Source organism: Myotis davidii, unplaced genomic scaffold, assembly GCF_000327345.1.
Source record: "Myotis davidii unplaced genomic scaffold, ASM32734v1 scaffold732, whole genome shotgun sequence".
In the NCBI taxonomy this organism is placed as follows: Eukaryota; Metazoa; Chordata; class Mammalia; order Chiroptera; family Vespertilionidae; genus Myotis; species Myotis davidii.
Window position 1 is genome coordinate 2,559,473 of NW_006284349.1, and position 12,655 is coordinate 2,572,127.

At 43.1% G+C, this 12,655-nt stretch overlaps 1 protein-coding gene across 1 annotated transcript in view; it reads left to right on the forward strand.

Annotated features, from left to right (window-relative positions):
- Nucleotides 1-12,655, forward strand: part of PTPN21 (protein tyrosine phosphatase, non-receptor type 21) — a 65,345-nt gene that overhangs the window by 19,434 nt on the left and 33,256 nt on the right. The window contains exons 2-6 of the mRNA XM_015571307.1: nucleotides 2,734-2,903; nucleotides 6,637-6,739; nucleotides 9,358-9,464; nucleotides 11,467-11,554; nucleotides 12,201-12,289. Of these exons, the coding sequence (XP_015426793.1) occupies nucleotides 2,734-2,903; nucleotides 6,637-6,739; nucleotides 9,358-9,464; nucleotides 11,467-11,554; nucleotides 12,201-12,289 (557 nt within the window). The remainder of the gene's footprint in view (nucleotides 1-2,733; nucleotides 2,904-6,636; nucleotides 6,740-9,357; nucleotides 9,465-11,466; nucleotides 11,555-12,200; nucleotides 12,290-12,655) is intronic.

The window sequence follows — 12,655 nt, forward strand, 5'->3', positions numbered from 1 at the left end:
TGTGAGTCCTCCAACTTTGTTCTTTTTTAAATATTGTTTTGGCTATTCCATGTGCATTTGAGAATTGGCTCTTCCATTTCTGTGAAAGTAGCTGTTGGCATTTTGATAGGGACTGCATTTGAATCTGTAGATCACTTTGGGGAGTTTTGTCATCTTAGCAAACTTCAGTGTTCAATCCATTTACATGGTATGTCTTTCAATTTAATTTCTTTCAGCATTGTTTTGTATTGTTCAGTACAGAAGCCTTTTCACCTCCATGGTTAAATTTATTTCTAGATGTTTATACTTTCTTCAGTTTCTTTTTGAATTTTTCATTCCCGGTGTATAGAATCTATACTGATCTTTGCTTGGAGATCTTACATCCTGCGATTTTGTTGAATTTATTAGCTCTAGTAGTTTTGTTTTGTTTTGGTGAGGGCATCTTTGGGATTTAAAAAAAATGTTTTTCTTGATATTTTTTAGAGAGAGAAGGCAGATGGAGAGAGGGAAACATCAATCGGCTGTCTCCTGCATTGAACCTCCAATCCAGACACCTGCCCTAACCAGGAATTGAACTAGCTACCACCAACTGAGCCACACAGGCCAGGGTGATATATATATTTTTAATAATAAAGGATCATGTCTCCAGTGTATAGAGATAGTTTTACTTCTTTCCAGTTTGGATGCCTTTATTTCATTTTCTTACCTGGAGAGAATTTCCAGTACAGTTGAATAACAGTGGTGAACATGTTCCTGATCCTGGGGAGAAAGATTTCAGTTTTTCACTATTGTGTATGATTTAGATATGGGTTTTCTTAAGTGCTCTTGGAAAATAAAATTTATTAAAGTCCCTTTTGCATAAAAGATTAAATAGCATTAAAAAATCCAGTTCCTCAGCTGCACTAGCTACATTCCCAGTGCTCAATAGCCACATGTGGCTAGTGGCTGCTGTATTGGAGAGTGCAGGTAAGAGAATATTTTCATCATCATAGAAGGTTCTATTTGGTAGTGTTTCTGTAGAGCCTAGGACAAAGCAGTGAGTTTTGTAATGACCTTGACTGTAAATTGATTGGGAAGAGGTATATATTAGCAGTGGCCCGAGGCTGTCCTTTCAACTCTTACGTGCATTAATGCCCTTTCAGGTTGACCATGCTCAGGGCTAGTATTGATTTACCTGAACAGTTTGGTTACACAGCAAGTGAGATCTACATGTCTGGGCATTTAAAAAAAAACAAACCCGTGGGTAACTTAAATAACTTAAAATAACAAGTTATTTTACTGCTTTAGGTATAACTTTGTGTGTGTGTGTGTGTGTGTGTGTGTGTGTGTGTGTGTGAGAGAGAGAGAGAGAGAGAGAGAGAAAGAGAGGAGAGAGAGAGAAAAAGAGAGAGGTAATGTATCTCCATGGCCTACAGTTGCTTTAAGTTTGTATCTAATGAACTTTTGGAGGCAAAGAGGAGTTGCAGTTATGCAATTGCACTAGTATTACTAGAATTTAGAATACTTACACAGACTTATCTATATATATAAAAGCCTAAGTGACCGTTATGACCAAACAATCAGAACAACTGGTCGACCTGTTGCTATGATGCGCACTTACCACCAGGGGGCAGATGCTCAATGCAGGCGCTGCCTCCTGGTGGTCAGTGCACTCCCACAGCCAATCTCCCATGGTCCCTCCCCCCTTCTGGCCATCTCCCCACCATAGACCGCCATTGTTTGCCAGGGCGAGGGACCCCACCTGTGCACGAATTCGTGCACCAGGCCTCTAGTTTATTTATAGAAGCCAAATTTGAGAGTAGCAAAAGGTTGGATGAGCATTGTCTCTTCAGAATTCTACTAGGTAGCCTAGCCGGTGTGTGGCTTAGTTGGTTGAGCATCATCCCATGCACTACAAGGTTGTCAGTTTGATTCCCAGTCAGGGCGTAAACCCGGGTATCGATGTTTCTACCTCTCTCTTCCTTTCCCTTCCTCTCTCTGAAATCAATTAAAAAAAAATTCTACTAGGTAGACCCCCAGTTATGTTTATTATAAAACATTAATTATAATACACTTAGTATTTCAGTATTTTTTAGCATATGGTTTTTGTTAAAAACTGTATGTAAAATTTCAGAGCACCCAGTACATTCTGCTGTCTAGGCCATGAAGGCATTTTTTTGGTGCAGGGTTGAAGAAATAGTCTGCAAGACTAATTGACTTCTCACCTTTTTTCCCCTGAATACGAGTACCTAGCTATAGATAGGTCTTAACTCTTTTTTTTCCCCCTTCAGGTTTTGCTATTGTCCCTTTCTGAGAAGTAAAACAATAGGAGATGGCTGTCACTTGGTCCCAGGTCATGGATTAGTACTAGGTAGACCCCCAGTTATGTTTATTATAAAACATTAATTATAATACACTTAGTATTTCAATATTTTTTAGCATATGGTTTTTGTTAAAAACTGTATGTAAAATTTCAGAGCACCCAGTACATTCTGCTGTCTAGACCATGAAGGCATTTTTTTGGTGCAGGGTTGAAAAAATAGTCTGCAAGAGTAATTGACTTCTCACCTTTTTTCCCCTGAATACAGTATCTAGCTATAGATAGGTCTTAATTCTTTTATTTTTCCCCCTTCAGGTTTTGCTATTGTCCCTTTCTGAGAAGTAAAACAATAGGAGATGGCTGTCACTTGGTCCCAGGTCATGGATTAGAGCAATTGAAGTAGAGAGACCCTTTTGTACATTTCTGCCTCCTTCAGTGACCTTCCCTCTTTCCAGATCACGTACTTCAGCCTCTGGTACTACAACAAGCAGAATCAGCGCCGGTGGGTGGATTTGGAAAAGCCTCTGAAGAAGCAGCTGGATAAGTACGCCCTGGAGCCCACCGTCTCCTTCGGAGTGGTGTTCTACGTGCCTTCCGTGTCCCAGCTACAGCAGGAGGTCACCAGGTGAGAGAGTCCATGCTCTGCTTTCAGGAAATGACCGCGTGTGATTGGAAAAGTGAAAGGAAGGTTGCAGTCGGGAGATCAGGCTGACCTTTGCCCTCCCGCCCCACATTTTCAGCCACAGTGTCACGTGGAGGTTCTGGTATGTGGTGTGTCAGAACGCCTTACTGCATTTGCATGAGTTATGGCTTCACTGGGCACAAAGGAGTGATTAAGGGGAAAACACTTCAACCCTGGCTGTGAACTCTTCTCGTGGTGATGTCATCGTTAGGGTGTGTATTGATTTGTTTCTGACCTTTCTAACAACGAAAGGAGGGAGGGGGAAAAAATTAAAATTAGTCACAGATTCTGTGTTCCTTCTTCAAGGAAGTGTGCAGCAGGGTTCTCACAATTCTTTGACTCCAGTGGCAGTGTGGGGTGGTGACGTGGGAGGGGGAGAGGGAGAGGCGGGAGGTGTTGAAGGTCTGAAAATGTTGGCTAATATGTGCCTCTCCCCCTCCCCCATGTTTAAAAAAATAGGAGTGTTTTAGTCATAAAATCATGGTACAATGAGGACAGACATTTTTTAATTTTAACAGAATGGAATGATAAAATTTGTATATTACAAAGGTAACCCATCATAGAAGGTAGATTAGAGGTGGCAAGACTGTAGGCAGGAGACCAGTTAGTAATGTACATGCCATAATATGGGCATTAGTGTAGAATGTGGACCTGAACAAAGGCATTAGCTGTGGAGAGGGCTGAGAGAGAACAGGCCCTGTAGATTCACCCAGTATGATTACACATTAATTGGGTGTAGCAGAACCTGATAGATAAGTTTCATCAGTAAGGATTAGGTATGGCTATATATAACAAAAGCCCTTAATACCTTTGACTTCTCCCATGAAGGAAGTCTGGAGGTCAGCCCTGCAGAGCTTCTAGGACCAGCCTTCAAGGGCCCATGCTCTGTCTCTTACTGTTCCACCATCCTCAGTGTGTTCGTGTTCTTTCCATTCACTACGTAACCTCAGAGCCAAAGGATCCTGGAGACCACCTCACTGTTGTATTCACCTTCCAGGGAGCAGAAGTGTAAACCCGGCTCTCCTCTCAGCAAGTCATGCTGCTCTAAGGGGCTTTTCCCACTCCTCAGCCACACTCGCCACATTGTAAGTGTGGCTAATGGCTGCCCTCTGGCAGCACAGATATATACCATTGCACCCTGCAGAAAGTTCAGTTAGACAACACTGCTCTCTCCGTCTAGCAGTTAGTTCACAGGAGAAGGGATGAACACATCACATGTCCCCATGAGAGTACAATCAGGCAAACCCAGAATGTGGAAAACTCTACACGATAAACCACATCATTTTGTCTATAAGTAACATGAAAATAAAGAGGAGGCATTTTTTTTTTCTAAAATTAAGAGAAATTTAGAAATAATCAAATGTAATTTGTAGTTTGTTGGGATCCTGATTTAAAAAACAGCAACTGTAAAAAGACTGTTGACGCAGTCACAAGAATTGTACATGACTGGGTATTGGATAGTGTTAAGGCATTTTAGTCATTTATTTTGTTGGATATGTTAAAAGTATGTGTGTGTGTGTGTGTGTGTGTGTGTGTAAGCTGACCTTTAGGGATATATACTGAGGTATTTGTAGTTGCTATGATACATCTGGGATTTGCTGTAAAACACTGGGAGTCAGGGAGGGGAGAGCATTGAGGAGACATGGCAGGCATAAAGTTGGCGATTGGTGAGGCTGCATGCTAAGGCTATGGGAGTTTTCGTACTTATTGTCTGTATATCTTTCAGAATTTCTATAATAAAACAAATATATAAAAATAAAAATGTCTGTACATTAGCCTTCTATTACTAACCTAAGAAAAACAGGTGAAAACTACCTGCTGCACATTATTTAAAATTTCTGTTGTGCAAAATGAGGCACCTAATCTATTATAATTATTTAATGTAAAATATATATTTTTTTAATTTAATTTTATTTTTTAAGGTATTACAAATAGTAGTACATATGTCTCCCCGCTCCCCCACTGACCTCCCCCCGGCCTTCTACAAGTCCTTTGGTTGATCTCTTACTCCCCCCTCCAACCCTCCCTTGTTCCCGCTGTAGTTTGACTGTTTGATGCTTCTCTGCCTCTGTGTCTATTTTTGTTCATCAGTTTATAATGTTCTTTATTATCCATAAATGAGTGAGATCATGAGGTATTAATGTAATATTTTTGTGTAAAAATACTTTATATTAGAAAATTAACAAGTTGATAAGGCTGTAGGTAATATTTTTGTTTAATCAGCATATTTGGCTTTTGGGCAAGTATATGGAATGCTTGCTTTAGAATTAACGTGTGCAGTCTTTTTCATTCCTTGGTTTAAACAGTTCTGAATTCAGGTTTGCAGGCTACATTTTATCAAGGCATTATTTCTCTGGACCGTATTGGCAGAGAGTTGGTGGATCTTCATTTCACATCATGTCCCCAGCATCTAGAACAGCGCTTGATGCAGAGTAGGGACCAGTAATCCCCGGTGAAAGGGGGTAAGTGAATGGGAGGCAGAATAAATCTGCACTGTAGGGCTTTACCAAAATGGAGAAGTGATAACATGAACTATTGGTGACTGGCTTCAAGTAGATGATTGCTGATAACAATCATAATAGTTACGGTTTCTTGAGTGCCAGCTATGTTCTAGTATTGTGCTAAAAGCTCTAAACTATATTCCTTGAATACATTCCACCTTGTGAAGGGATGATAGCATTCCCATTTTGCCAGTGACAGTTTAACCCATAGATTACGACTTGCTCAGATTCCTGCAGAATGCTTGATTGGAGAGCTGGAATGCAACCTAGGTCTGCGTGACTAAAGCTTGGCTGGTAACCTGTGCCCCGAATATTGAAAGTGTAATAATAAGTAAACTCATTTTACAAGAATATTAAGAAAGCTTTATAGCAGCTATGCTTTTAGGGATTTCATCCAAAAAAATTTCAATATAAACTTGGTCTGAAATATCAGGAATCGCTTTCTTCTGGGTTTATCTTCCAGGGCTAGGGAACTTCCACCAGAGTAAGCAAAGTCTTATGTTACCAAGTTACGAGGCAGAGTTTTTAAAGTAAAGATTGCCTATGGCGTCTCTCTCCAACTAACAAGGACAATATGTAGGGACTGTCTTATGGGGCATAAGATAGATGACCAGTTGTCTTCTACATGGTTATAGCTTTGAAATGACTGCAGTTAAGGAGAAATAACTGAATAAATTGATTACATTGTGTGTGTGTGTGTGTGTGTGTGTGTAGGTATGGTCAAGGATGTTCTTGTCTTTTTTTGAAACCATCGGCTTAAGGTTTCAGTTGATTAGTTTATGCTTCTCTAATAAATTATGGTAAAATGCTTTGTCTCAATTGGAGCTAATGTTGTTGTTAACTTTTTAAAATTGACATTTTTGCCCTAACCGGTTTGGCTCAGTGGATAGAGCGTCGGCCTGCGGACTCAAGGGTCCCAGGTTCGATTCTGGTCAAGGGCATGTACCTTGGTTGCGGGCATATCCTCAGTGGGGAGTGTGCAGGAGGCAGCTGATCAATGTTTCTCTCTCATCGATGTTTCCAATTGTTTATCCCTCTCCCCTCTTCTCTGTAAAAAAATCAATAAAATATATTTTTAAAAAGAAGAAAAGGAAAGGTGTTTCCTCTGCACCTCATGCGCAGAGGACGCCCACGTTGTGTCCACTGGGCTAGGAGTGTGTCCCCGCTTTTTGTAGGTATCAGTATTATCTGCAGCTGAAGAAAGATATCTTGGAAGGAAACATTCCGTGTACATTAGAACAAGCAATTCAACTAGCAGGCTTGGCTGTTCAAGGTAAATGATGACACCTGATACTGTACCTGACCTATCAGATTAAAACTGTTATAACAAAAACAGCCAGGAATTCTTAAAGTAACAGACTTTCTATAGTAGTGTAAATATGTTGGTGAAATGTTACTCTGTTACCGAAGGGGCTTCCTTGTGGGAAGAATGAATTTGGATTCTCTAATGAAAAGAGACTTCTGGAAGGATAAACATGTTCTCATATGTCAACAGAGAAACAGAGGAAAAATATACACACAGAGAGCATTTGCGTGCTATGTGTTTCTCTTGCTTTGCTACTAGCTAATATTTTAGGAAGAAAGATCAGCCAACAGTGAGGTTGATAAGGTTATGATCACTTCTACTTTAGGCATTCGTCACTTGTTTGGTTTCCTCAACAGTGTTCCTGGATTACAGAGCATTGTCAGTCATAACAGATCAAGTTTGCCTTTCACGGGTAGTTTTTGGGATTGTTTAATTCTGTCATTTTTTCCTGTGCCCAACTGATAAGTATTTACACGGATATACATATACCTTGGGAAGACTTCTGGTGGGGCATTGTTTCATAGGATAACTGGCATTTAATCTTAGGAATTGAAATTTAGTCAGAAGAATTATTAATAAAATTCTTCAGATATTAGCAGGCGTGGAGACCTTTATCATTTCTAGACAAACAATTACCTGTCACATGGAAACCACATTCCTTTTCAGGGTCCTTTGACTCTTCCTACATGTCATCTTTGGCTTTAAGAGCTGGTTTTTCATGAACTTTTTGCCAAACTATCGATTTATTTTTAACAGCTAATTTCAGATATTAGCAGGCATGGAGACCTTTATCATTTTTAGACAATTGCCTGTCACATGAAACCACATTCCTTTTCAAAGTCCTTTGACTCTTCCCACATGTCATCCTTGGCTTTAAGAGCTGGTTTTTCATGAACTGTTTGCCAAACTATCGATTTATTTTTAACAGCTAAAACTTTCTAAACCAATACATCTTGCTGTAATATATTCAGATGATCTGATTCCATTCTCGAGAGGAATAATCACTACTGTGAACACTTTGGTTTCTTCCTGACATTTTTCTGTGCATAAGTAAGCCCAGATGATTATAGGGCAGTTTTGTCTTTTAATTATAAAGATGAGATCACATTACATACAGTTTGTAATTTATTTTTCACTTTATTAATAGGCATTTTTCAAGTCAAGACACATGGGTCCACCTCACTAATCCTTTAAGAACGATATTTTTAAAATATACACTTTATAGCTATAATGCAAATTTGACTTCTGAATCATAAGCACACCATCTACATACGACATATAAGGTATAGTTGAGCATGCATCCAAGGTACCTGCCCTTGGCCGGAATCGAACCTGGGACCCTTGAGTCCGCAGGCTGACGCTCTATCCACTGAGCCAAACCGGTTAGGGCAAGACTCCTTTTGACATTGGGCCTTTGTATAACCAGTTTATTTCCATGCCCTTAATACTCCCTGAAATGAAGTCAGATATGGAGGGGTCTCTCTTTTCCGCGTCCAGCACGGCTTGAGAATGGTCCGGTTCTTTGAGTAGGGGCGGCTGGGGATTGAGAATATGAAAGAGACAGAACACAAAGATGGAAGAAAAAAGCTGGGACTGGGTGGGACCGCTGTCCTCTTCTGATGGAGAGACAGGGACCCAGCACCAAAACAGCATGTTTATTTTATATACCTGCAAAATACCAGAAGTTTCACCAAAGGTCAAGACAAAGGAGCTTATTTGCATTCTCGTAGGGTCAGTTCTGGGTGGGCCCTTCATTCCTGGTGCTTGGCTGGATTTACGTAATAAACCCACTCCCAGGCACCTGGGCAAAATGAAGGTCAAGCTGAGAACACTTCTGCCTTTTTGGCAAAATGCGTATCCAGGACATGGCTCTGCCTACTGCCCTGGATTCGGCTGACAATTTATTAAAGAAATGCCCATGTGCCTTCCCAGGGGCCCTGTACAGTCAGGAATAGTATTGAAAAATCGGTTCCCTCTGATAAACACTCAAGTATACGTTTTTTTCCTGTAACACCTTTCTTGGTTGTGGTAAAGCCACGGACACGGGAGGGTCTGCAGTCACCGGGCTGTCACCAGAGACATTTGTCTTACTCCTTTCCCGCTTCTGAGGAGCCACAAGAGGTTTTGCTTTTAACCGAAGGCTTGAGACCTCACAAAATTACGTGGAAATAAATTCGGCTTCTCATCAGCAGTTTAAAAAGTAGATGATGGGAGGACACTGCCTTCTACTCTGTTACGGTCACTACTGGTCCCCTTGGCAGGAAAACTGCCCTGGAGCCACCCGGGGAGGGATGCTCTTCTGAGCGTCTTCACGGCCAGTGGGAGGGCACAGGTGTCATAGTGCCCATATGGCAACTGCCCATGGATGTTACCACCGGACATAGCCCAGTGGGAACTTCCTCTGAGGTTGAATGGAAAAGGCAGGGCAGGTGTTTGGCTTCTGACCAGAAGCCACTCAATTCCTTAGGGAGACCATGATGACGTGCTGAAGCCAAGTTCCCTCGCACTCCTACCAGCCCCGCTTCTGCCTGATGGCGACGAGAGTTGGGTAGAGTCAGCAGCAACGAATCTTCCTGGGAAATCGGGGTGACTTGTGTACATACTTACTGCCGTGTGTTTTCTTCAGGGCTGGCTACAGGATGAAAAGGTATTGGAAGAAGCAACCCAAAAAGTGGCCTTACTGCATCAGAAGTACAGGTAACGCTGAGAAAATAAGACAGGGGAAGGGTATGGAGCCAGTGTCTGTTTGAACTTGGAATGTGCGTTGACACAGTGAAATTCGGCACTTAACGCTGCTGCTGCTGCTGCTGCTGCTGCAACCGCTGCCCCTCCTGAGAGTCCCCGCATTTTCATAGCACTCACTGTGCCGCGTGCTGGTCCAAGCACTTACCATATTACCTCATCTATTATCCATGTTGTCCCCACGAGCAGGCTGAGAACGTTGAAAGGGTGCCCAGCCTCCACCCCGAGTATGAAAGGTTTGGTGCTAACCGAGCCCTGTGTAGGTCAGTTCAGGGTTGGAGGGGCTTCTTTTCATATGCGACGCAGCAGGTACAGGGTTTTCTCCTCTGCACCTTTGGAAGCTGTATCTCTGTCCTCCGGGAAAGCTGTGCTAAGAGCTACGGTGCTTACTGCCCTGACCTACCGTCCCGGGTAGACATTGACTTTCTTGGATAGCGAATCTGTACGCGTTGTTGTAAGAAAAACCCTCACCTGGAGAATGCTAGGTCTCCATTCTAAACCAGATGCACCGTTCCAAGTATGTGATGTATCATTACATTCTTATAACCACGCTTTAAGTCAGTGTTATTATCTCCTTACAGATTGGGGAAGCCAAGCTCAGAAAGACTAAATAACTTGCCCAAAGTTACATGAGGTAGAGGTGGGATTTGGACCCAGGTCTGTCTAATTATAACCTATTGTTCATTCCCTCCCCCCCCCCCTTAAAAATAACCTTTAGTCTCTCCTCACTCAAATCCACACAATGGCTCACAAAGGATTAATCTTCCGAAAACATCACTTTCCTCTCTCTTCTTCCCCCCCAGCCCCCTTCTCAGATGCTCATGAATTTGTTCTTGCTCTTCACTAGCCTGAGTTCATTGCCCCTGGGATTAAAGACCTCCTATGAATTGGTTAAATCCTGCCTTTCCAGCTTTACCTTCTGCCCCCTGAAATGAGCCATGTTTCCCCTCTCCCCCGCCCCCCAAGCACAATTAATCCCCCAGGCCTACATCGCCTTGTCTTTTGTTACTTTCAGTCATTCATTTGTGCGTCTCCTTAAAGACGGAGTGGCACGGAGATAAGTTGAACAGTCCCCTGCCATCAGAGGATGCGTTTCCTGCCTTTCAGGGGTAGGCAGGACAACCCACTGAGCAGGCAGTTAGAATAGTCAGAATGGAATATGGGAGCAGTGGGAAATGTGCACAGAATGTGGTGGGTTTGTGTAGAGTGGGGATGTCTGACCTAGACTCGGGGATCACAGCAGGTGACAGAGGAGGAGTGATGGGTACAGAGGCCAAGTCTTAAAGGAGAGGTGCACAGGTGAGTGACAGGTATACTAGGAAGAGGGATCAGTGTGTGCAAAGGCCCAGGGCCTGAGGGAACGTGGTGTATTCACAGAAAGGCAGAGTTTGGGATGACTGAGCTGTGGGGTGCCCTGTGGGTGTGGGGGAGCAGCGAAGATGAGGCTGGAGAGGCAAGTTCCCATGCAGCTGAGCCCTGTCTCTGCCCACACCCCCTTCCTACCTACCCATCCTTGTAATTGTGTCACTGGAGCTAAAAAGGATTTCCGTCCTCCTAACTCTTACTTTCCGCACTTTTATCATTTGGCATTGGGCACGTGATGCTTAGTATCCCCTGGTAGTTTGGATAGTAAGCAGTTACTCAGTGGTTTGGAAAGAATCCTAGCTTTTCCCCAAGATGTTCCAGGGGTTGTCTTATTCCCTGCGTTCCCCTCGCCTGTCTGAAGCGCAGGGAGAAGATCTTCCATAACTAACCTCAGCGTGCCGCATGGTGCTTTGCATGTAGCCCATTTTCAGTAAATATTGGGTTGATATAACCGATGGCAGATGCTTAGAAACTTGAAATGTTTATACTGTTTTAGGCCAAATCCATATGTAGTGTTTTAGAAAAGCTCCGTGGTTTTGTTTGTTTGTTTTTAGTTTTGTGGCTAATCTCACTGACATCGTTTGGGTTGCAGAGGGCTCTCAGCTCCTGAGGCGGAAATGCTGTACATGCAGGAGGTGGAGAGGATGGAAGGCTACGGAGAAGAGAGCTACCCTGCGAAGGTAAGTGGGACGCGGAGGCCGGGGTTGCTCCAAAATTAGTCTCAGCGATTCCCGGAGGATGGAGGATTACAGGGAAAGCCCAGGGTGGCCTGCTGTGCGAAGGCCGACATTGTGCAAAGTTCTGGACATTTCAAAGCTGAGGTCCTTGTGGCCAAGGTGATGCAGCAAACATAGTCCTGATATGCCGTTCTCTGAATGCTCTTTTTTAAAAAAAATATATTTTATTGATTTTAGAGAGGAAGGGAGAGGGAGAGAGAGATAGAAATATCAATGCTGAGAGAGAATCATTGATTGGCTGCCTCCTGCACACCCCCTACTGGGGATCGAGCCAGCAACCCAGGCATATGCCCTTGGCCGGAATCGAACCTGGGACCCTTCAGTCCACAGGCTGACGCTCTATCCTTTGAGCCAAACCAGCTAGGGCTCTCTGAATGCTCTTGAGAGAGAGTTCCTTAAGGGGTCCATCTCTTCTTATATCCACATATGCTTACAAGATGACACATTCATACCTTTCAGACTTTCCCCCTTCAGAATAGTTATCCTGTGAGTCTTCCGAGCTTTTCACGTCTGGGAAACAGGTTCAGGGAACGGGGTGCAGTTGTGGCTGCTGTGCACCTGCCACCTGAGTGTGTCCTTCTCCTTCCAGGACAGCCAGGGCAGCGACATTTCCATCGGAGCCTGTCTGGAGGGCATCTTTGTGAAACACAAGAACGGAAGGCCTCCTGTGATATTTCGGTATTTTTCTTACAACTTTCTGTGCAGTTTCTGTGGCTCCTGTTGGTGCTACTTTTTAGTTTCAATGTTAGTTATATTGCTCAAGGTCTCAGTAGGAGAAGGAAATACGCCCTTCCGAGGATAAAATACCACCTCACTGCCGGGTGCTTTCTGTACGCCGCTTTCTTCAAAGCCAGATGTGCAGAAAAACAGTGCTTGTGATGGGGGTCGACTTCGGAAATACTTACAAATGTGCCCCTTTTCTTCCCATATGGAGGCGTTCTTTCTTTTGATGTGAATTTTTCACATGAACTCTGGTTTCTAGGGCTATTTCTTTCTTTTTTGTTAATCTTCAACTGAGGATATTTTTTTCCATTGCTTTTCAGA